The sequence below is a fragment of the Saccopteryx leptura genome, chromosome 11 (genome assembly GCF_036850995.1).
Source record: "Saccopteryx leptura isolate mSacLep1 chromosome 11, mSacLep1_pri_phased_curated, whole genome shotgun sequence".
Lineage (NCBI taxonomy): Eukaryota > Metazoa > Chordata > Mammalia > Chiroptera > Emballonuridae > Saccopteryx > Saccopteryx leptura.
In genome coordinates, this window is record NC_089513.1 from 20486760 (window position 1) to 20511631 (window position 24872).

Genomic DNA, 24872 nt, shown 5'->3' on the forward strand with positions numbered 1-24872 from the left:
CAAAGATAGATTGAAAAACTCAAGATATCAATTCTCCTCAAACGTAACTACAAATTCAATGCAATCCCTACCAAAACCTTAGCAAACTTTTTGTAAAAATTCACAATCTGATTGTTTTCTTTTTTTCTTAAGTGAGAAGTGGAGAGACAGAGAGACAGAATCTCGCATGCACCCAACTGGGATCCACCTGGCAAGCCCCTTTTCAGGAGATGCTCTGCCCATCTGGGACCATTGCTCAGCAACCAAGCTATTTTAGCACCTGAGGTGAGGCCATGGAGCCATCCTCAGTGCCTGGGGCCAACTTGCTCCAACTGAGCCATGGCTGCAGAAGGAAAAGAGAGAGATAGAGAGAGAAGGGAGAGGTGGAGAAACAGATGGTAGCTTCTCCTGTGTGCTCTGACTGGGATTTGAACTCAGGACATCCATATGCCAGGCTGACTGAGTCAACTGACCAGAGCTGAAGAGCTGATTCTAAAACTCATACAAAAATGCAAATAACCTAGAATAATTAAAACAACTTTTAGGGGAAATCAAGGTTGGAAACTATCAGTGCCCCAAATCTTGTTTTTACAATGCAAACAACTCTGCACTGGTTAAGGTCTACTAGTCATTGATACAGGAGCATGACTGAGTTCAGTTAAAAGTTTCCAACAAATCCCTGCGAAAGTCAGCTACCTGAGTACATGAAAGCTGGGATTGAAGGAGTGGAAAGTCAAGAAAATGTGGAAAATGGAATGCTTGAGGGGTAGGGAAGGGAACGTGCATGGAACAATGTGAGAATGTATAATAGGAGCATCAGGAAAAAGTTCCTTGAAATATTGATAGAACTTCCCAATAAAACTTTTTTGATAAGAGAGTTTTTAAATGTATGGGGTCAAGAAGAATCTTTGGTTAGCATTTCAGTTTCTTGAATGTTTGATTTATTCTCATTTTCTTATCTATTTCTGATGTTAAGCTGAGAGTTAAAACAATAGAGAAATCAACTTCTATCTGGTTTAAGTCACTATTATCTAGATCCCATGCAACCAAACCTATATCCTCACTAGCGTTCCCCAATGTCCACCCACCCTCCCTCTTCCTCCTAACATCCACCTTCAGGCATTTCTACTGTTATCCAAATAACTTTACTTCTTATCCTTTGGTGAAAGGCACTGATGTCCACTTCCCACCAATATTATACCAAATGGAAACTAGATCTTCTATTAACATAACTTTTTGTCAAACCCTAAGCTTGAGCAGATATAAGTTTCTCGAATTTTAAGAACTGAGTTGCCACACCATGAAGAATTTTGTAGATTTTTTATTTTTTTACTATTAAAAGTTTTTTAACCTTGAAACTGGTTAATCTTAGAGTTAAAAACTAGCCATATATTTGTTTTTATACATTACATACATTGGAGAAATAAATAATGTTCTGCATAGCATTAAAAAAAGCATCATCATATACAAATACAGTAAGTCTTCAAACCAAATGTATAAATACAGGACCCACTGAGGATTTGGTCCCCAAGACTTCCATTACTCAAAACAGGTCAGAAGTGACCAGGAGGCACAGTTAGTAACATAGGCTCCACTTTGGCTAGAAAGCAATCGCAGAAGAAACAGAGGAAGCACACAATTGGATTGAGAAAAGACTTTGACTTAAAACTTGACTGGTTTATGTCTTCTGAAGTTTGTCATTGAACAAGGATGCAACTTTGGCATGAGACAGATTCTGTAAAAAGCCCGACCCCTTGGCATAGTTGTTTTCCTAGTTATGTTAATCAAAGGGCTTAAGGTTTTATGAATGGCTCTGAAAAATATTCCGTTTGTCATATCTGGGGCAAATTGGTGCAAAATGGCTCTAGAAATCTCAGTGACGTTGCAGAGATGAACATACCATGGACTTTGCCTCCAGGAAATGGATCCTCACCTGGCCCCCCCAGCACCTTGGTATATAATTCTAGACTTGTGGCTGAACTTTGCTGAGCCTCAGTTTTTATAAAACAGAGATAATAGTAGCTTCCCTGTTCACCTCCTATTGTTAATCTCTAATTAGACGAGCCACATGGAAATCTTTTGGAAAGTAAATAAGGGTCTGTCGGGTATCATGTATATTAATTCAAATAAAGGATGGGAAGTTTTTCTAAGAGGTTCAACACAGTCAAGAGGCTGATATTAGAATAAGGTATTCCAAGGAAGAAAAATACTGTGTTAAATCGTAGTACCAGCTGTTTGACAGGTGATGGTTCTGGATAAAAAGATATGTATAACATATGTAATACCTACCATCTTCCTGAACAGAAGACATTTTGCTCCAAAGCAAGTAAACCTGGCAACTGGCCACCATTCTTGTCCCCAGCACATACGGTACCCTGCTTGCTACTTTGCTGGTGATTAAATATGTCACTCTTAGGAGGAATGCCCATGTTAATGAAGCATAAATAGGTAGAAACCACTGAAAGCCCGAGGCTCCCCAACTCTCCCATCCTCTAGCCCCCACTCAATGCTCCCTGTGCCTTTATCACATGTCTTTTCATGGATCATCTAAACTTGAAGGGGTTCTAGAAATACCAACCCCATTAAGGTTAATTGCTTAATAAACGTCCAACAACAACAAAAAAAAGTAAAAAGAAAAAAGCCAAAGATGTGTGCTTTAGAGAGTGAGCAGGACAGAATGTCGAAAAAGTCACCGATATTGACCAGTGCAGCTCAGCTCACTGAACCCCAGCAGTGAAGGCCTCAGCATCACCCCAGACCGACCCTCTCTGGGCGAACAGGACAAAGGTCTGCCATCCTGATGTGAGTCAGCTCCCAGCGGGAAGGCCTCTCGTCATAGCTCGAGTCGGGCCAGACGGCGGACAGCCTTCCACGCAGAGCCACTTCAGAGCCAGTGGACCCCGTCAGGCAAAGCCTGATACTTAGCAGCCGGCGGCGTGCACATGAGATGCAGGCATTTGGCGGTTTGCACACAGATCTGGCCTGAGAGCTATTCTAGGACAGCAGCAGGAAAAGCAGTGCATGGTCCCCTCTGGTGAGAAGTCCCAGTTGTCATAGGAAGCAAGGTCCTGGGTGCATCAAACAGGCTCTTCCCTGTGCTCCAAGGTCGAGGCTGAGGGGGTCCTTCCATCAGGTGGGTCCTCAGCAGTAACTTTCCTCCATGTGCTTGGAAGGCGGGGCAGGAGGCTTTGCTGGCACCCTCAGGGAAGCTCCACAGTTTGCCTGAAAGGAAACAGGTGTTTGTTAGTTCACTTAGCGAACCCCCCTGCCTGTATAGAGGATGCATCCTGTTCATATCACAACCAAGCTGTCTTACAAACCAGACTCTTTTCCTGTTTCTCTTCCAGAACCAACGGGAAAAGTTCTGAGTGCCTCTGTCTTCCCCTCTGCCACCAAGCCACAGCTTCACTTTCAGAAACACTGCACGGAAGCCCTCTCCGGGTTCCTAGCTCTGTACACCTCAGTGTATAGCATTTCGCACTACATAGCAGTGTTGGCCTTTACATACTTAGCATAATACTCGCCCACAACACACACATGCACACACATGATTGTGGGGAGAACTAGTGAGTCCTCTTGACTTCTTGATCAAGAAATACAAGAGGCCCTGGCCGGTTGGCTCAGTGGTAGAGTGTTGGCCTGTTGTGCAGGAGTCCCGGGTTCGATTCCTGGCCAGGGCACACAGGAGAAGCACCCATCTGCTTCTCCACCCCTCCCCCTCTCCTTCCTTTCTGTCTCTCTCTTCCCCTCCCGTAGCCAAGGCTCCACTGGAGAAAAGTTGGCCCAGGCACTGAGGATGGCTCTGTGGCCTCTGCCTCAGGCGCTGGAATGGCTCTGGTTGCAACAGAGTGACACCCCAGATGGGCAGAACATAACCCCCTAGTGGGCGTGCCGGGTGGATTCCGGTCGGGCGCATGCGGGAGTCTGTCTGACTGCCTCCCCGTTTCCAATTTCAGAGAAATACAAAAAAAAAAAAAAAAGAGAGAGAGAGAGAAATATACAAGACAGGCCCTGGCCAGTCTGCTCAGTGGATAGAGTGTCAGCCCAGTGGATGGATGTCCCAGGTTCAATTCCCAGTCAGGGCACACAAGAGAAGTGACCTCTGCTTCTCACCCCCTTCCTCTCCCTCTCCCGCATCCAGTGGCTCAATTATAGAGCGTCAGCCCCCTGGTGCTGAGGATAGCTTGGTTGATCTGAGCACATCAGCCTCAGGTGTCAAAAATAGCTCAGTTGATTCGACCATCAGCCCCATACGGGGGTTGATGGATGGATCCCAGTTGAGACGCATGCAGGAGTCTGCTTGACTATCTTTCCTCCTCTTGCTTAAAAAAAAGAAAAAAAAAGAAACACAAGAGAAACTATAGAATGGCAGGGAGCAGACAAGACAGAGTCAAGAGATCTCGATTCTAGTCTCAGGTACACTAACTCACTATTGAACCTCTCAGAACCTCAGTCTCCTTTTCAGAGAAGAGGTGAACAGTACCCATGTCAGCAGAGAACACTGAAGGTGTTACACACGTCTAGGGATGTCATGACTTCCTAGTGTTCACTTATTACTCGGGCTCCTATTGTTTTCTGTTCCTTTGAGGGTGAAGAAAAGGACAGCTTGCTTTAAATCAAAGAGGTAGTTGGAGATGAGTTATAGTATTCTCAACTGTTACAAGAAAAGTCTGGAGTAAAAAAGAAAATATCTCATCAGAGATATTTTATCATTAAAACAGCGATCCTTCTTGAGCATCGTGGCTGTTATGAAGACCAATGAAGTTAATATATGAGGAAGCACTAGGACAGGTATAAATCTGAATACCAAATAAAAAATTAAAAGTATTATTATAGCACAAAATTGTATGAGCCTAGACCGAGTCACTTAATTAGATGGGCCATTTCAGAATCCTACAAGTCCTGTGATCACTGAGCCTGTGGTCACATTGATGTTCCTGAACAGGAGACAGAGTGACTGGCACGTAGCCCGGCCCACAGGGCTGGCAGACAGTTAATCACAGGGGACCCCGGCATGGGTGCAGCTGCTTGATAATTGATACCCAGATCAAGGTGAGGTGATTTATCTGAGCAAACGGGACTTCCATGCTCAAGAGTAAATCCATCTGCCTTGATCCTCACTCCCCTGCCACCAGCTGGGGAACTGGGTGACTGAAACACTCTGAGCCTCAGATTCCCAACTGTACACAGGTTAGTAACACAGCGTCCTGAGGCTGAGGATACAAGTAAGTGACATAAAGTATGGAAGGCACTGAAGCAGCATTATTATCTAGGACCTCGACTGGGGTATGCGGTGGGGGCTGCTGGGCCGGTCCTGCTCCTCTCCAGCAGAGGATGTGTGACAAATTCCCCTTTCAGATGTGCCCACTGACAGCTTGAGCTATCAGCTTTCCTCAGTTCTCAAATGAAGGGACCCGAGCATGGGCCAATGGGACACTGAAGCGAGATGATCCTTTTGTCCGATTCAGCCTTACACAGATGAGCATTTCTGCTTCTCACAAAGGGGGGAATTGCCCACTAATATCCACCCACACCAACCTGGCTTCCTGAAAACCCAAAAAGGGGAACTATACTTTGTGGTTCTCCTTTACCTTCCCCTCGACTTCCCCACTCCAACCTGGTGTCCAGAGCAACCTGGGAACCCTGGAACTTCCCACAGCCCTGGGCACTACGGAGAAGTCCAGTCTAAGATGGTGCATGGGCACCAACCCCAGGGACTTTGTTACCGAAAAACATTCTACCAGGACCATGGGCTGTGGCCCTGATGGGGTGAGGTAGGACAAGAGGCATCCTGTATGTTCCACTGGTCTGTCTGTCTCCTTGCAGCAGAAGGTCGGCTTCATAAAGGAAGGGGTTTTTATCTCCTTTGTTCACTGCTATGTCCCCAGTGCCCTGCCCCGTTCTCGCACGTGCTAAGTGACCATTTATCATGTGTTGCATGAACACATGAGAAAGTTCCGGTTACCTGGTTTCGTTTTTTCTTCTCCAGCCATCCAGACACTTGTGGAACCAGAGCTCTTGGCCAGGGGAGATGCTGCTGTTCTCAAGGTCTTCTGCACAAAAGGTAAATCTAGGAGGAACAAGAAACCACCAAGGTAACCAAGACTCTAGGGGGGAATGTGCATTAGCCAGACAGTGCTTTCTAGACCCAAGGTGAAGGGAGCAAGGTTGAAAAGAGAAGTTTCATCATGCCACACCATGACTCAAGAACCTTCAGAACTGCACACTGCAACTGCAAGCTCTCTAAACCATGTCTTACTCTGAAGTCTTTCAAGATTCAGCTCATGCCACTTTAATCACACCTCTTCCACGTTCTTCCCTCTGTCTATCCACTACACTGCTTGCCTCTCTGAAGCCCCCTGACTGCTTGACACCCTAACCACTCAATTTAATAGAAAAGCATGTTCCTATATCCAAGTGGCTTTTGTTATTATCCTTACTTCTTAGGGCATGGTGTTAATAATGAATGTTTTATTTTAATACATCATGAACCATCTTGAGTTGCTTGTGCATTCCTACATCTATGGTGGAACTCAGCATACCCCTAGTACAGTGCTCATAAATATCCACCAACCCATTTGTGGCCCTGGCCAGTTGGCTCAGAGGTAGAGTGTCGGGCCCAGTGTGTAGAAGTCCTGGGTTCGATTCCCAGTCAGGACACACAGGAGAAGTAACCATCTGCACCCCTTCCCCTCTTCCTCCTCCTCCTCCTTCCCTTTCCTCCTCCTCCTCCTCCTCCTCCTCCTCCTCTTCCTCTTCTCCTTCTCCTCCTCCTTCTCCTCCTCCTCCTCCTCCTCCTCCTCCTCCTTCTTCTTCTTCTTCTTCTTCTTCTTCTTCTTCTTCTTCTTCTTTTCTTCCTCCTCCTCCTCCTCCTCCTCCTCCTCCTCCTCCTCCTCCTCCTCCTCCTTCTATCTCTCTCTCTCTCTTATCGCTTCCTGCAGCATGGCTCAAATGGTCAAGCAAGTTGGCCCCAGGCATTGAGGACAGCTCCATGGCCTCACCTCAGGCACTAAAATGACTCAGTTTCCAAGCAACAGAGCAGTGGCCCCAGATGGGCAAAACATCGCTGGGTGAGGGGCTTGACGGGTGGATCCCAGTAGGGGCCCTGTCTCTGCCTCTGTGGGAGTCTGTCTCTTCCTCCCTGCCTCTCACTTAATAAAGTAAATAAATGAATGAATAAGTACCCACCACCAAGAGTATCTGGACTCAGCTGTGAGTTAAAGATTCGGGAAATGCACAGCTGAGATCACTGGTTGAGTCAGTGGTCCGATAACCATTTCAACTACAATTTACAGCTGAATCATGTGGGCTGCCCGGCTCGGTGGTACGTGATTAGCATGACCCTATGACCAACAGATGTGTGGGACATGAAACCAATGTGGAAAATCATCTATATTTGTTAAGTCCTGGTGGTTTATTATATCTGAAATATTTTATAAAATGGTCATATTTCTGCTACCACAGCCCTCGGCACAGATTGTACTTACAAGCACCAGAAGGAAGAAAACACAATTATTTAGAGCACAGCCTTCACGGTAACAACCTCTCCCAGCTGGCATCCCCTCCAGTTCACAGGTGTCTAAAACAAAATCACCCAGACAAGGACCCCGAGCCTCCACTCCTCTCAGGGCCAACCTGCGCCAGAGGTGATGGATACAAACAGGGCGTATGAAGAACTGTAATAGTGAAAATGCCGGAGGAGGTACAAAAAGGGCAGAGGCTGTTTCCAACCACCCCAAGGCTGTCCGTGACCTTCCAGAAGTCTGCTGACGGATTTGACCAAGGTCCCTCCTCTCTTGACAAAGGACCAAGGCTTCTTTGGCTTCTACTTATAAAAGAAGCCTGCCCAGGAATCAGGGCATGGTTTAAAGCAGTGGTCCCCAACCTTTTTTGGGCCACAGACTGGTTTAATGTCAGAAAATATTTTCATGGACTGGCCTTTAGGATGGGACAGATAAATGTATCATGTGACCGAGACAAGCGTCAAGAGTGAGTCTTAGACGGATGTAACAGAGGGAATCTGGTCATTTTTTAAAAATACAACATCCTTCAGACTTAAATATAAATAAAACAGAAATAATGTAAGTTATTTATTCTTTCTCTGCGGACCGGTACCAAATGGCCCACAGACCAGTACGGGTCTGCGGCCGGGGGGTTGGGGACCACTGGTTTAAAGCATTAACAGCTAAAGGTCTGGACTTTTCCTGTTAGTCTTGGAGTTAACAGATGTGTAGAAATAGCCAGAGGATTCTCTTTGACTTGAAGTCAGGACCTGCCCCATGTCCTTGACTCACAGCCTAGAAAAGAGAGGTCTAATGCTCTGAAAATAGGATGCTAGGGAAGTTGGGTCCTCCCACAGACCTCATACCGGGGGCTCCCTGGACTTGATATGCTGATTTGCTCTGCACAGGAGCGAGCAAAGACTTGTGGTGGCCTGGACCTCAGAGCAGAGATTAATTAGCAAGGCAGCACTCCTAGAGAGCCCTGTCCAGGAGCGGTCTCCCTTCCTCTGGATCAACACGGGGCTTGGCAAACAGAACAAGGCCTGGCTGGCAGCCTCCGCTTGCACACCCCTTTCGGCCCCGTGCCTGCAATCAGACCACAACAGCTGACAGAGGACATGATCTGAAATTCAGTTTTCCTTGCAAAAGTGTTGGTGTTTAGCCCGCGTGCTCTGGAGATGTAAGGCTTGAAGGTGCTCGCTTAGCAAAGGAGAGGCCACTGCGGAGGCACACGCCTTCTCCCTGCCGCCTGGGGCCCGAAGGGGTCACGGGGCACTTACTTCCGCTGGGTTTCCCCAGATTTGATCCGGACACGCCTGATACTCAGTTCCTGCTTGGAGGTCCGGGACTGAGAAGACAGGTAGCTGCGCAAGTCATTCCACAGGCTGAACCAGGACTGCGATCCCCCCTCCCAAGTGAGTTTGACCTTCAGGAGATCTCCCAAGTCCTCTTCTGTGTAGACCAGGAAGGAGTTGGTGGCATTCAGCCCGATCTTCTCCACCCTACACAGAGAGAGAAAAGCTGATCTTACTCCCCGGCCACCCGGAAAACTGCCGTGACGTGCGGCAGCATCTGCTCCCCACAGGCCAGAGAGAAACGAAGAGCGGGGTCGCCCCCCTTGCCCTCCACAACCCACCAGCAGGACCAAGGTGGAAGCTCACTATCTCCATGGTGACAGAGAGATAACTTTACCTACAACACCCTGCTTCTCATCAGAACCATTCCTGAGCACCTCCCTGTGTATGCTACTTCCTGGGAGCACAGGTCCAAGAAAGAACAGGAATGAGACAGCACAGAGAAGTCGCATCGCCCCCCAAAAGCATCCTCCTCCTCTGGACTCACAGGCATCTGTCTCCCAGGAAACTCCTAGCCCCCTCTTGCCCCTTCCTTCCATTTGCCTCACCCCATATGTGTGTGTGAGTGTGTGCATGCAAACCTGGTCTCCCAACTAGACCCTGAGCCCTGAGAACCTGTACTTTGAAATGTTACTTTGCAGTCCCAGCCATATTCAGCCTGACGTTTTGTACCTTAGGGGTGCTCAACAAATATATACGGATTGCTTTGTGCCCCTCCAACAGATAATTAGAAATGGTCCAGGGACGATGCTTACAACGTTCCAGATTTCCTAAAGCTTTGGGTGTCAGGCATTGTATGAAATGAACCAGCAGTTTCTGCCTAGCTGATGCAGCAGCTTCTCACACTTCTGATTAATCCTGGGAGCTTCCTTTCCAGAAATGATCTGTGTCAAGGGCTTTGCGGTAGAGAGCGGAAGGAGACAGAAGACTGCAGCGGCCGCTGGGACCGCCCACCTCTTCCCCGGCACTCAGACCAGTTGTTTTGTGCTGCTCACGTGCTCCTGCGCCTTCTCATTCTCATACCTGTCTGTGCTCTCCCCAGCAAGGGGAATGAGGGACTTACATTTCCAACGGCAGCCCCTGGGAGTCGGCACTGGTGCCATAAAGGGTAACATGGAAGGTGGGCTCGATTTCTGTCATGTTCTTGTAGCTGAAGAAATTGATTTTCATCTGATAATGATAAACTGCAGAGACAGCAGAACAAAGACATCTGTCAGCCTCAATTGTCATCCCAGGGCAACCTGACCCAAACTGAGTCAACCAGCACCCTGAGTTCTTAGGGACTGTCACCCTTTTGGTTCAGCCCAGCTGCTAGCTTCTCTATGGTCTTGTTCTGTAGAGGTCACTAAAGTTCTAAAGCTGGGGTTCAGGAGACCTTTTGGGGTTCCTGGCCTGGCTACTTCCCTGCTGTATAGCCTTGAATTAAGGAGCAATGCTCTTTGAACCTTGATTTTCTCACATGTAAAATAACATCCACAATACCCACAAACCTTTATGGTTTTATATTATAAAAAGACAAGATACCATTTTGATTTTCTATTGGTCCTACCTGAGATTTGTTGTGGCAATCAAATGAGAGAACAAATATGAAACAGCTTTGAAAAGTTAAATGCAAGAGAGATTGAAGATAGTAATACCGTAATCATGGAGTGATGATTCACATCACAAAAGGAGACGCTACCATTTGTTTTTAAAGATTAACTTTCCTGCAGCATACACAACATAATCTGATTTGCACTGATTTGTTTTAATTGTGCTGGCAGAATCTCCCAGGCTGGAATGTGCCCTGGTCCACAAGGTATTTAGAAAGAAGAAAAAGACTGTCCTCGGGGCACTGCGGGGTGGAAGGTTACCTCTGAAAGGCATGCCCGCCCGGGTTTTTAGGTACATCTTGCTGTTTCTTTTCTTCCTCGTTGTCCTGGTGTTGTAGCCAATGCTGTTACAACGGTTCTTCCGGCAGCTGAGACAGATTCCCTTTTTGAAGCGGTTCGAGTCCGTGCACTGGAACGCAAAGCTTGGCTTGTCCTGATTCATCAGGGAGTCAACAAAGAGGTGCACAGCCCGCTCGTGCTCACATTTCACCCCCTCTGCAATCGCTGACGAGGGAGGGGGAGACAGAGAACACGCAAGATGAGCTGCTTCTCTGTGGTTCACTCACTCAGTAAGTACTGTGAAAAACCAGTAGTTGCAAAATAGTTCCCGGTATATAAAATACAGCATAGGAATGATAGCCAATAATACTGCAGTATCTATATATGGTGTCAGGTGGGTACTTGAAACATCAGAGGGACCACTTTTTAAAGTGTGTGATTCTCTAACCACTATGCTTTACACCTAATACTAACACAAAATAGTATTGAATGTAAATTGTAATTGAAAAATTAAAAAAAATAAGTACTGTGCACCTCATCAATCAAAACTCCTTGTACTATTGTTCGTATTCTTATTTGTGTAATTCTTAACACATGCCCAGTGTGTGCTAAGCTCCCACTAAGATGTAGAAGAATTACAGGCCATTCTTGCTGCCTAACTTCTTGCTCTGCAAGTGGGCAGACCGCACTAATACACACAAAGCAATAAAGAGCATCAGAGAGCATATACTAGGTGCTAAATAGGGTGATAAAGGTCAGTGGTGCAGCAGGAGTCACCAAGTCCTGATAGGGTGGTGCAGTCACAAAAGGCTGGAAATGGATCAGATGCCAAACACCATCTAGTGCAGGGCTCAGTGGTCTGCGGCTTGCAGGCTGGCCTCCTGTTTTTGTAAACAAAGTTTTATTGGAACATGGCCCCGCTCCTTTGTGTACATACTGTCAGCAGCTGCTTTCATTTAACAATTGCACGGTGCAGTGGCTGATCAGAGACTCTGCCCTGCAAACCCTAAAGTAGTTACTCTCTGACACCTTAGGAAAATGTTTGCCAACCACATTCTAGTCCAATCCTTTCCATTATAGACTATAACCCGAAGGCCCGTAAACGTGAAGTAATTTGCTCAGGCTCACACACAGTTGGTTTCAAAGTTAGAAATATAATTTGGATTTCCTAGCCCATAATAACATCATTATTTCTTATAACCAGAGGCTGAAGCCAATTGTCCAAGTAAACGCTGGGACCTTAAGAAAAACTTGCTAAAGCCACCCCACCCCTTTCTTATTAACACCACCAACCTTAAGAAATGCCATCCTCCCATCCCTTCAGGCAGAGCTGAGCTCCCCCTGCATGAACCTCCAAGTCCTGCAGGGGCTACTTGGATGTATTATCACATTGGGAGAGGGCAGCAGTTTTAAGACTGAGAGACAGAGTAGAACTCCCAAGGGCACAGCATCAGAGCAGAGAGAGCCAACTGCGGCCCAGACTTAGAAATGCTGCCAGGACCCCCAAGCATGGGAAGGCAGAGCAGAGACCACAGGGAGGCTTTTCACAGGCTTGTAGGAGGAGGAATGGCAGATAGTGTTGGAGGGCCACTGTGGCGGGAGGTGAGAATAATGAAATAAATATGGTTGAGATCACTAGCAGCTTTGGCTGGTTTAGGAAGAGATGCGATAACTGAGTCAAACCTCCCCCTGAAGCAGAAAATAAGGAACTCACTTCCATATGCAATTGATCCCAAAACGTCGTTGAGTCCACAGCCCGGCTGGAAGTCACCTCCATTGGGGTAGATGTCAATGTGGCCCACGGGCATCTGAATCCCGATGCTCAAGCCAAAGGAGCGTGTGTAGGTATGGAGGACATCCACAAAGTCTGCATCGTCAGGGGACAGCCTGCTGTGGATGTCTGCCCGTTCAAACATGGGTCCAGCAGGATCCAAACCTACAACAGAAAGGGGAGCCAGGACCAACTGTGTCAGGTGCTGAGTCAGGTTCAAGTGTGCAGAAAGAAACTGTCCTCGGAGCCCAGCCAGTTCGGAACGCATGGTGCCTGCAGTCCAAGAACTCTGGCTTTTTTCTGATGCCTTTGCCTGTCCTGACACCTCAGCTGATTCAGTAAATTGGCCACAAACTTCACATTGACACACAGCTCCGAGGAACCATGGGCTGTCAGAACTGGAGCAGTTCTAGAAAGAACTCGGGCTAGCTGCAACTAAACCATTCATCCCATTATTCTGCCACTGACAGCCTTCCACAGCCTCATATCGTCAGGCTTTTTACAGAATAACAAAGCTACCTACATTTCTGGAGAAAAGACTCAGTCTCCCCAAACTGAGCTATTTATATTTGCACTTAACCCATCCCTTTTCTTTAGTGATGAATCAGGGCCAGGGGTGGAATGGCCAGGGTGAGTGGGGATGCCAGACACATTGACACCACACCTCCAGAATTCCTCTGTTTTGCAGCTACGAAGAGAAAACACTTTAGCCTACAAATTTTCTGAATTGAACAGGCTAGTGGCACTGTATAGAGTACTGGTTCTCACATTTGAAAAGCACAAATATCACTGAAGAGCTTGTTACAAATTCAGACTGTACTTTGTAGCTACAAAAACACTCTCGAAGGGCAGACCAGCCACCGGTTACCCTTGCGCATCTCTGTAGATGGAGAGGGGAGGAAGGGAACTGGGCCAATAGTGGCAACCATAGAGAGACTTTTACCACTTTTTAATTCCGGAAACACGTGAATGCAAAACCATTCAAAAAAAAGAACTTGCAAACTACAAAATGCAGATTCCCTGACCCCCGAGAGATTCTAATTAGTAGGTCTCATGTGGAGCCCAGAAATATATATTTATTCCCCAAATGATCCTAAAAGTGGGCCAGATTTTGAAAAACTTCATGCTTCAGTATCGTCTATGAAATGGAAGCTGAATGTCGTAACTCAAGAGTTCATGTGCGATAATATGGGATTAAGTGCTGGTCAGTGTAAAAACTAGCTGCTATTACCAAACCCACGTCATTATGGGAGCCAAATTCAACCCAACCTAGAAGGTTCTTGTCCTACAGACACAGAGAGAAAAAGTTAAGACAGAATACAGCAGAGGAAGGGGTCTGTTTAGTCTGGAAGAGTGGTTCTCAGCCAGGAGTGACTTTGCTCCCAAGGGGACATTTGGCATTGTCTGGAGCTATATTTGGTTGCCACTGTTGAGGGAAGGGAAGAGAAGTTGCTAGCATTTAGCAGGTAGAAACCAAAGGTGCTGATAAACATCCAGTGATGCTCAGGGCAGCTCCCATAACAAAGCATCACCTGGCCCTAAATGTGGAGAGTGCTGAGGTTGAGAAACTCTGATCTAGAAACAGCAAAGCAGGGAGCGAACATGAGAAACACAGTCATAAAAACGAGAATATGGGTAACAGAACTGGGATCCCAGACCCAGTGCCATAGAACCAGACAGCACATTTTGAGCCTTGAGAGAGGAATTTGGGGATAAATAAAAGGTAAAGTTAGCCTGACCAGGCAGTGATGCAGTGAATAGAGTGTTGGCCTGTGATGCTGAAGACCCAAGTTTGAAACCTTGAGGTTGCTGGCTTGAGCATGGGATCATAGACATGACCCCATGATTGCTGGCTTGATCCCAAAGGTTGCTGGCTTGAGCAAGAGGTCACTGGTTCAGCTGGAGCCCCCTGATCAAGGCATATATGAGAAACCAATCAATGAACAATCAGTGTGATGCAACTATGAGTTGATGCTTCTCATCTTTCTCCCTTCCTGTATCTCTTGCTTAAAAAAAAGGGGGGGGGGCAAAGCTATTGTCCAGAGTGGACAGTAAACCTGTAGAGGTTGGAACTCTAAATAGTTTCCAGAAGTTTAGATAAACATATATAAGAAAGGGAATTCAGGCTTTTGGGTCCTGGCATCCCCAGCCCAGGACCCAAAAGAAAGATGGACAAAGGCAGTGTCCTCCCCGAACAGCCCAGATGACTCATTTTAGAGGCTGCAAGGACCACAGTACTGACACAGTCAGCCTCTCCCTGCCTGTTGCCATGTCCTCTGGAGGGGAAAAAAAGGAACATTCTGCCTGCAACCAACACAAGAGAGGGGCTCCTTGCTTGGTGTGAACAAAAGTCTCCACCAGACGGTCAGTGCCATGGAAACCAAGCTGGGCTGGAGGAATGCAGGCGGCTGGGGGCTTCCCACCGAGCCTGCCGGCGGCCAGGCTGGACCTTCACCACCCAGACTAACCTGGCCTGCACAAAGCCGGGCCCACAGACTCTGGAGGAAAGTTGCGCAATTAACCTTTTTAACCAGAAATGGGAGGAAGAACTTATTTCCTCCAAAAAGAGAAGATGGAGAACCACCCCTTCTTTTATTTGGTCTAACTCCTTCAAAGTGCTCTGTCCAGCAAATGTAATACACACACGTGCACGCACACCATACACACAATCCCGTGCACATGCGTACACACAGGAGCACCTCTGCGTTCTGGGCTGGCAGGGCAGAGCTACTGCACTACAGCAGCTTCTTTGTCTCTCCTGACAGAGAGAGGAAGTGCTGCCCAGTGGGTAGGTGCACTACAGCAGCTTCTTTGTCTCTCCTGACAGAGGGAGGAAGTGCTGCCCAGTGGGTAGGTGCAGGTTCTGGAATCTGACAGCCTGGTTTGAGTCCCACTCCTGGTACTTAGGGTGCAGGATATTGGGCCTATTGTTTATCACTGAATCATAGTTTCCCCATCTGTAAAATGGAGCCAAAGGACCCACTTTGCCCAGGTATTATGTGACTTAGGTATGGCATGAAGTACCTGTCACACATTAGGTAGCATCTAGCCCAGAGCCTATAGAGTGGTCACTTAATTCTATTTCTTGAATGAATGCATGAATGAATGACTCTGTTTGCTTATTTATTTATAACTAACTAGACAAAGGTTCGATTAGAAATATATGTCCTGTTCTCTGGTATATCAAAGAGTTCCTTCAGGAGCCTAAGAGGGAGAACCCAAACAAGCCCCAACACACAGCTCTCTGATCCAAGCAAGACTGGGTTCAGGTGTCCCCTACAGGCCCCAGGCCTCTGCACAGCAGGAGCAGTGGCTTCAGGACCCCATTCCAGCTACGGCCTCTCTCTGGTCCTCTTACCAGTTGGGACCACCTGGTCCTCAGGCCCCTGAGAAGTCTGAAGGGAGAGGAAAATGCACAGGCTCCCCCATCAGACATGCATGACAGCATATGTCAGGTCTGCAAATACTCTCTGAGGTGCTGCTTGGCAACTGGACAGAGGCCACCCCTTCCTGTCGTGCTCACCAAGGCCCCTGCTCCACAGAGAAAGGCTAGAGAGAAGGGGCTGAGCTCAGGGCATGCAGCCCCCTGTGCCTTAGGCAGACAGCACGGAGAGCTGATTAGCATGCTGCCAGCGAAGCCCACATCTCAGCAGCTGCCACCCAGACTGGGGAAATGCTGGAACGCCCCTCGCTAGCCCCATCTCCTTTTGGAGTTACAAATAAGGAAAGGGAGGCTCTGCAGCCTGTCCCTGTTGCCAAGGGCCCTCTGGTGGGGGCCTGGGTGTGCTGGCCCCCACCGGAAAGGCTAGCCCGCTCCAAACGTCACACTTTGCATGGGGGCTACTCAGACAATAGGACCTGGGGTGACTGAAGGTCAAACAGCTTTGCCGCCAGCGGGTTAATGAGCAGTCAGTCGTGTGTGGCCACACAGTCACTGCCCCCTTAGCTCAGGCCCTGCGGTCTTGGTAATAAAAAAATAAAACTTTCAAAGTACGCTGAACCAAATAATTGGGCCTAAAGGAGTGTGTGAGTGTGAGTGAATGTGTGTATGTGCGTGTGTGCACATGTGTACACGCAAGCACATTAGAATTAAGGCCAGGACAATGTTATAAAGAGGGCCATCAACACCTCACAGATACATATATTTTTAAAATCTACCCCACCAGCTTAGTACTGAAACCTGAAATTCTGCCTTTACTAAATCTTTCTTTAACTATTAACACCCATCTAACCTGAGTCCTGTTTCAAAATGAAAACACTGTTGAGAAAAAAAAAATTGATCAACTCTTTCCTTCTATGCTGGGGGCAAGAGGAAAGCCGGGGTGAAGACAAAGAGAGAAAGTTGGAAGGAGAGTAAAGGTTCAGGGCAACAATCTGCCATTCATTTGAGCTTGGAGGGAGCCTGCGCATCTGTTTAAGGGCCCATGTGGGGAGAGCTCTCCCACTTCTCACAATCATTAAAGGGTTTAACCCAAACTCTCACCTCAAAAGCTCACTAAAACAGAAAGCTCAACTTTCTATTGACAATCTGGGCGCCAATATCGGAAAGGTCTCCTTAAAGGCAAACTTGGCCCGCCCGTTATACACAGGCTGTTATTACTAATAAATACTCCAGCCAAACATTCGCAAGAGGCTGTTGGTAGATGAAGTAGAAATCAGAGGCAGAATTCAAATGAGAATCCACCACTCACTCTTCCCCTGGAGGCCCTAGAGTTTTTCCCAGGTGGAGCCACAGGGAGGTGAGCCCCAGAGGCCAGGGCTCCACCCCATTCTGCCCATTAGTGAGCTGCTTGCCCCTGGGTGTTTCCTCACCTGTTTTTTGGTCAGACCAGTGGTTTTCAAACTAGGGCTCTAGGATCTTGCGATTCCTCTGGGGAAGGAGAAGGCCCAAACAACAAGGCTAACACTGCCCACCAGATACCCAGCCTTGATGAGAACATATCTTCTATGCTTCATGTACTGGGGTGCCATACAAGTTCAATTTGAAAAAAGGGTTTCATAACTAAATAGAACATTTCAGAAGCTCTGGACTAGCTGTTCTCCAGGTTTCTTCCAAAGCTAACCCTCTATGGCTCATCTGAAGGCACTCTGGTTCAGAAAAGCCAGCTTGTCAGATGCTGGGGGAGCCCAGGGACCAGCTGATTGTGCAGGAAGCCGAGCTCACCTGTGATTCTGCCCACCGTGCCATTCACGAAGTTGCCAGTATACCCAGCCGCATGAGCTCCGAGGCTGTAGCCGATCAAGTGAACATTCCCCAGAGAAAAGCCATCCTTCTCCTGCAGGAAGGCACAAAAGTGTGTGAGGGGAGAGTGCAGTCCCAAGCCCACGGAGTCACCAACAATTCAACAGTTCAATCACGACAGAGGAGACCCAGGAGCCAGGGACAAAAGATTTCCAGGGCCGTGGCTGGCTTTGCTGGCAATGCAACACAGATGGGATGCAGCCAGGTAAGAGAAAAGGAGTCAAAAGGAGTTGGTAGCATTTCAAATGCCAACTGGGAGCAGGTTGTGACGAGCAGCTGTATACCTGACCCTTCCCCTACATGTTTTTCATTCTTTCTGGCAGCATCGAAGGGGGAAGGGTGGCAGGGTGGAGGAAGTCACCAGACGCACTGGAGACTAGGTGTTAGCTGCAGCCTGCAGCGGCATACTCCTTGCTCGCCCTCTGAGCCCAGGAGCTAGCTGCATCCTCACCACCTGAGACCCCAGAGTTGAAGCATCACACCCTGGTGGAGCACTCTGCTGGTGGGGGGTGGTTCCACAGCTCAGGAACCAAGCTCCACAAAACAACCTAGTCAGAAGACTAAAGGACTATTCGAGAGTTCAGAATTTTAAGACCTTGAGATCTGTTTTCGCACTTAATATTGTAAGCAAGGCTATAAGCCACATTTGTTTGAACCAACCTCCTACCCACTCTCAGGACAGGGAACTTTCGGAAGCAAGAGCAGACTTCAGTAGGTTTGTAAAATTACAAGCCGTTCCTGACTCCTGGCCATTCCCAACCAACCTGAGGGCATCGGTTTCTAATGTCAAAAAGTAATGACCCATAAGGCAACCTTTCTTCTAGCAGATAAAGTAACAGGAGAAATCCAGAGCTAAATCAACAATTTTAAAAAGGCACTCTAAAAGTTCCAGTTTTCAAGTACCTCAAGCAATACTTAATTCAGTAACAATTTGAATCCTAAAGATTTTGATCAGATATCTGAAATCTACTATATCACTGTCTGATCTATGTTTAGGAAGGTTTGAGTTCAAGATGCTGTTCATAAAGGGTGACTCCCTTCCATCCCCAGGTACCTGCAGCCAGTCGAGCATCCTTGCCACACTGTGTCCCACCGTCCTAATGTTATTGACTGCATCTGTGTAAAGCTGGTGAGCCAGGGGGAGCCAGTCAACCACCACAATATTGGCTTCTTTCTCTCTTGTCTGCAGGGCAGACACGAGTTTGTCAAGCCATTTTTCAAAGATGCCACTCATCTGCAGAGAAAACAGGACATATAAAAAAAATATTCTTTTGGTTTCAAAAATCCTAACAAACATAGAATTCAGTTCTTTGATCCTATCCCCAGCTGATTCCAGAACCCTCACATTGACTGCTCGGGGACCAAACATTTGCACATGAGCAGGACCAGTCACAAGCAGAAATTCACAAGCAGAATTTCTATGCAGGTGTTTATCTACATTGCTCTTTACATCCCCAGTTTTCCCCATTAAAACTTTCACAACTGCTGTCCCACGGTCCTGTAAGGCCACTATGAGATATGCATTGCTGACAATACTGACCTGAGGTTAGCCTAAGTCCCTGTCACAGACAGGCAAGTGGCCTGCTCTATCATTCAACCACAGCTGGGAAGGATTGCCCTGGAGAATGAGCTTCTCTCATGAAGATGCAGGGAGATGGTGTCTCCCAGGCAAATGCAGAGTTAATAAATGACTCCATCCCACAACCCATCTCTGCCATCCTTCTTGACCCCAGAGAAAGGAAGATCTGTCCCAGGAATCCCAAATTAGAACTCAGAATGCATTTTCCCACAGAAACAAAGTATAAACGGTGACAAGGTTCAGTTGTAAACCTATCTACAAGCACATTATTAGATAAAAAGATTTTCTGTGCCTGGGCTGGGAACCCAAACACCATTTACAATCTTGCTTCTATGGGAAACTGCTACTCCAAGTTCCAAACAGATTACAAAAGAACTTTCTGGAATGCAACCCATTTGTAAGTTGTAGGCTGTTTGTATTTGCATTTTTGACAGGCGGCCTTAAAAAGATCCAAATGTGTGATTCTAATTGTGGACTGAGGATGACGAGAGATGGACAGGCTTTGAATCACCTCTTCAATCACATTAGGTAGGTACTTACTCCCCAACTCCCCCAGGCCTGACCCCAACAGTTGGTGATAGACCTAAAGACCCAGAAAGTATGTCACAAATGTGTATTCCTCATCATTATGAAGAGGAATGTCCCTCCCAATTAGCCCAGGAAGAAACCTGCTCACTTACTAGTGCCATTTTCCTACAGACTGTCATTATATGAATGAATAAATCCCTCGCTGGTCAAAAGATTCTGAAGTTGAGTGTTAAAGCCCTTTTTTGTTGAAGTTTGTCATGGACCTTTCCATGTGAATTGCTCAGCTAGGGCACATAAAGAACCCCAATGCCTTTAAAGGGAGCCATCTCTATGCAAACAGGAGGGCACCATGCCAATGGCAGCCAGCAAGCCGGCCAGCTGGCTCCTCATGGATTCTCTGAGCCAGTCAAGTTGCGTCAGCTCAGCTCACTTCTTAGGGAGGGATGGCCCCCGTGAGCCAGTGGTTGACCAATGTAATTAAGTGTAATTAGAGGGATCCTTCAGAGCCAGTGGAGCTGGGCTGCTACCCTCAGGAGAGACACTTTCTGAAAGCCCGCTGTGCCAACATTAAGTACCACCCTGCTGGAGTCCAGATTGCCCCCTAGGCGAAGTGCCCATTACATTCTTCACAGCTGTCTGAAATACAAGCAGCCCATAAGAAAAGATGGGAAGAGAGAGTGGAAACTGGAAGTACCGGTATTCTTTTTAATTAACCAAAACAAAAGAAACTAAATCTGGTCTAAAGCTGCAGAGCTTCCTCCCCCGGGCTCACCGTCCATCCGTGAATGATGAAAAAGGTTTTGGCTGTGATGTTGAAGCCACACTCCTCTAGGGACTGGTTGTGGCTGAGAGCGAGGTAACATCCTTCATGCTCTGGGTCATTGGAGATGCGGAGGTTAAACCTCACAGAGTATTTGGTAGCAGCTTGGACATCCTCAGATTTGTGGAGTTCATCTGGGGAGAAAGAACAGAACCTGGGTGCACCTAGCAGGCTTGAGTAATGAGAGATCTGGGGTGTAGTTCTAGATAACCTTGAGTAAGTTACTTAACCCCTCTGGTCTTAGTTCTTACTTCTGCTGAATATATTTCCTCCTTACCTCCCAGAAGAGTTGCAAAGATATTTAAAAGAGACATCTAATCTAAATTTAAGAGTATTAATTATTCACTAGTATTAATTACTGTGACTCTGAAACAAATGGGTCTCTCTTGCTTTTCTTTCTTCTTTCCTATTAAAACAAGTTCTTCTTCTTTCCCTCAAGTGACTATTTTTAGAGTATGGGTCCTCAGTTTTTCCCCTGAAATGCCTGGGACCAGCTGAGTTGGAGAATTAATACATTTTCAGATTTTAGAAAGGCATTATGGTACATATACCATGTATTATATAACTCCCTCAGCAGGGTCTGGGGCATTCCCCATTAATCAAACATTAATAATTCTGTGGAGAAATGCATGACTACTCACACTTGAGGGTAAAAGAGAAAATTACAAAATAGCCTCGGGTCAATTCAGGTCAGTTTTGCTGCCAAATGAGCTTAAGTCAGGTAAGGCCAGGTCTTGCTGTCAAACAAGTTACCAAATTTTCCAGTTTTGAGAGACCTGGAGTTTGGAATTGAAGGTAAGAAGCTGTTGATCCATTATACAATGGGCTTGTCCTAGTGTTCCCAACTCGATTCCAGCACTTACTCCAAAATCCTCATGTATCCTCAGTGCCCCCTGCAGAGTCAGGCATGTGCCAGTACTTCTAGTTTGTTAAATAAATGACTGAAGCTATGGAGAAGACCATGAGAGCAGTAAAACCACTCTCTCCAGCTCCACTGCTCACACACAGTGCCATGAAGGCGATAACTTTGCTCCCAAAACACAGCCAATATGACCGTGGCCTTTCAGCACTAGGTGCTCTCATCACCACACTATTTCATATGGTCATAAGTGAGCCCCACCAAACACTCTTCCAGCCAGCTGGGAAACCATCCCTCAATAATGGGCTAAGAAATTAGAAAGTTAAACTCTCTTGTCACCAGGGGAAAGATACCAAAAGATATCCCAGGAGCGCCATTTATCCCAGAGTTCGGAAGCAAATGGAACCACGGAAAGAAGGACCAGAATGAACGGTGGAAAGGTGATGGTGAATGGGGCAGGGGATGGAAAGGGTGATAGTGAATGCACCAGATGTAAGAAGGATAGGATTCCAGAAAATGCAACTAAATACACATGAGCAAAACTGTGTCATTAAAGTAATGAACAAAAGGTCCAACTGGCAGAAATTTGAACCACAGTCAGAACTAGTTTGACATCTCCCCAGTTTCCACCCAGATAGCCACTAGTCCAAAGACCAGATGGGGAATTCTAGGAAAAAAGGCAAAGCAATCTACTCCTGGGGCAGACTGGTGGGTGGATAAACCCACATATGTATCAACATAAAGGGTTTGCCTTCGCAGCTGCTTCTCTGACCCCAGAGTTCTCCAGCTTCATTCCAACTACCTTTGGCCTGGGTCACTTCAAACTCTGGGACGTTTGATTGTTCTTCACCCAGATGTCCTCACAGCTCATTCTCTCACCTCCTTCTGTTCCTTGCTCTTGAATTCTTAAAAAAGGAAGTCCGACCACCAATTAAAACTGCACCACCTCCCACTAGCACTCCATACCTTTCATAACACCGAACACCATTTACTGTATTTCCCCATGTATAAGACACTCCCATGTATAAGGCACACCTTAATTTTGGGACCCAAAATTTGAAAAAGCAAATGTATTACACAAAGTTATTGAACTCAATTTTTATTCATCATAAAATTTATACAACTCCTCATCACTGTCAAAACTCCCACCCACTAGCTTGTCCTCATCTGTGTCTGATGACGAATCACTGTCTTCAACAAGGAGAGCAAAACAAGTGTGAAAAAGTGGGAAATACAAGTTAAAAAATTTACAACCACTGTATAAGACGCACCCAGTTTTTAGACCCTGAATTTTTCAAAAAAGGGTGAGTCTTATACATGGGGAAATACAGTCTATTTTTAATTAGATTTCTGTCTGTATTCTCATCAATGTAAGCTCCATAAGGCAGGGACTTTACCAGCTCCTAGAAGAATGCCTGGCACTAAGCAGGCGTGCAGTAAATACTTTTTCTTTTGAATGAATGAATGAAAGAATGAAATGGCCCACAAACACTCAGAATCGCGGAACAGGGAACGCTAGCATTCTACAGGAGAGGAGCTAGAGCTGTGACCTACCCTAAGTCACACCTTTACTTAGCACTAGAGTTGGGGACATGGTAAGTAAAGTAAGGCTTTCCCATTCATTCATTCATTCATTCAGATGAACCCGACCATCAGTACATAAGCTGGTACGGACCATCACTTGGCAAACGTCAGCAGAATAGAAGATGAAATAACGGGGTGCAGTTTGGGGTTCTCCTGGCACTCCCGCTTGTGGCCCTACCCTCCTTCCACCAGTGCAGACTTCTTCCTGGGGAAGAGGCTACCATGCAGAACTCAGGAGGAAAAAAACTAGCACCTAGGAAGAGGAAGGGTGGGGGTTGGAAAGAGAGTTGAGGAGGAGGAGGCTAGCAACCTGGGAGAAGGCCAGCAGCTTCAGAACACAAGTCACCGAGTGCTCCCTGCCACCGTCACTTTCAAACACCTGCATCGATAGATTAAAGGGGGGGGGGGCGCCACGTGAGAGAGCTCCTTCTAAAACCTACAGGTTCAAAGATGAGGACAAGGTTGAAGAGCTGCTGGCAGCCAACTGGGTTGACTGGACACTTTGGATTTAGGGACCCACCCATTTAGTGGAAGTGGATGGGGCGAGAGGGAGCGAGCGAGCGAGCGAACGCACTCGCCAAGCCTGCGGCCTCTTGGATGTCCCGCTAGCGATGCCCTCGTCAGAAGCGCCAAAAAACAAGTGAACTGCAAGGCTGATTAGGAGGAGCAAATGGATAGCGCAGCGGAAAAGGGAGGATTTCCCAGGAATGAGGAGAGACCAAAAACAGGTCAGCAAGAGAGAGGGGACCCGGCACAGAAAAGGAGGGGGAGTAATAAAAAATCAGTGCACGTTACCTTGCAGCGGTCCCTCTGGACCAAGGGGTGCGGGGCCTCCCGCGGCAAAGCAACAATAGACGCTCCACAGGCAGAGCAGAAGAATGGAGTTTCTCATCCTTGCCCGCCACACAACAGTCCGTAACACAGGACTTAAAAAAACAAAAAAAAAAACCAACCACCTTTGTGGTTTCCAGCAGTCTGAACCGGTAAGACCCTAAGTGGGCACCGGAGTGGTGGCGTTGGACAGCTGAAGATGGAAAATGAAAACTTGGCTAGACTAAGCGACGGGGTGGTATATGGAGTGTGAAGGGGCTTAAACCAGAACCAGGTCTGCCCTCCCTGGTGCAGTTCTCCCGGGAAGCACGGGCTCGCCAATGTCACACAGCGAACTCCAGGCGAGGTAGGTTTTTAAAAGTATGGGAGTCATCTGACCCATCGCCAGATGGTGATTTACATAATTTATTCCCTTCTCCGGACTCTGATTGGTCACACCTTCGCTGACGCCACACCGAGACTCCCAAAGTTTGAATGAAAGCGCCACACACCCACCACGTGGATGCTCCGCACGAGCAGCCCCGCGTTCTCCCTCGCCTGACACGCTCTCCCGCCACCCCGCTCGCTCCTAGTACCCAGTCCCGGACTCCAGGTTCTTCGCTCTCCCCTGCCGACCCAGGGGGACGTTGCCGCGAAACCCTGCGCCCGCTGGGGACGCGATCCCTGGGGAAAGAAGGTTGTGTGTACTCTCCGAGATGTAAAGGTACCCCTGCTCCGGGATTGGTCTTTCCGCGCCTCAGGCCAAGGATGGGGAACAGCCACCTGGTCGCTCCTTTAGCACTTCTTTTCTTCCATCATTCCCACTCAGAGAGATCCGCGACAGGTGCAGACAGTGTGGTCGATAATAATCATCAGGCAGAGCTGAGGGACTGGGAGTTCTTGGCCGCGGTGTCAGGATCGCACAGTCCCTTCTCCGAGTCCTCGTTCCGCCACCAGCTACAGAACGTAGCG

The 24872-nt window shown here is 47.3% G+C and overlaps 1 protein-coding gene and 1 non-coding gene across 2 annotated transcripts; one reads left to right on the plus strand and one right to left on the minus strand.

Annotated features, from left to right (window-relative positions):
• Window positions 1-1303: 1303 nt before the first annotated feature.
• LIPG (lipase G, endothelial type) lies at window positions 1304-24217 on the minus strand. Its single transcript, XM_066353304.1, has 10 exons — window positions 23886-24217; window positions 20600-20781; window positions 18775-18954; window positions 17643-17754; window positions 12422-12643; window positions 10690-10932; window positions 9900-10020; window positions 8762-8983; window positions 5945-6049; window positions 1304-3201 (listed from the first exon to the last, which is right to left on the minus strand). The coding sequence occupies exons 1-10, from the start codon at window positions 23980-23982 to the stop codon at window positions 3180-3182; spliced, it is 1506 nt and encodes a 501-aa protein (XP_066209401.1). The 5' UTR covers window positions 23983-24217; the 3' UTR covers window positions 1304-3179.
• Window positions 3584-3659, plus strand: TRNAN-GUU (transfer RNA asparagine (anticodon GUU)). The gene has a single exon. It is a non-coding gene; the product is annotated as a tRNA-Asn (tRNA).
• Window positions 24218-24872: the final 655 nt, after the last annotated feature.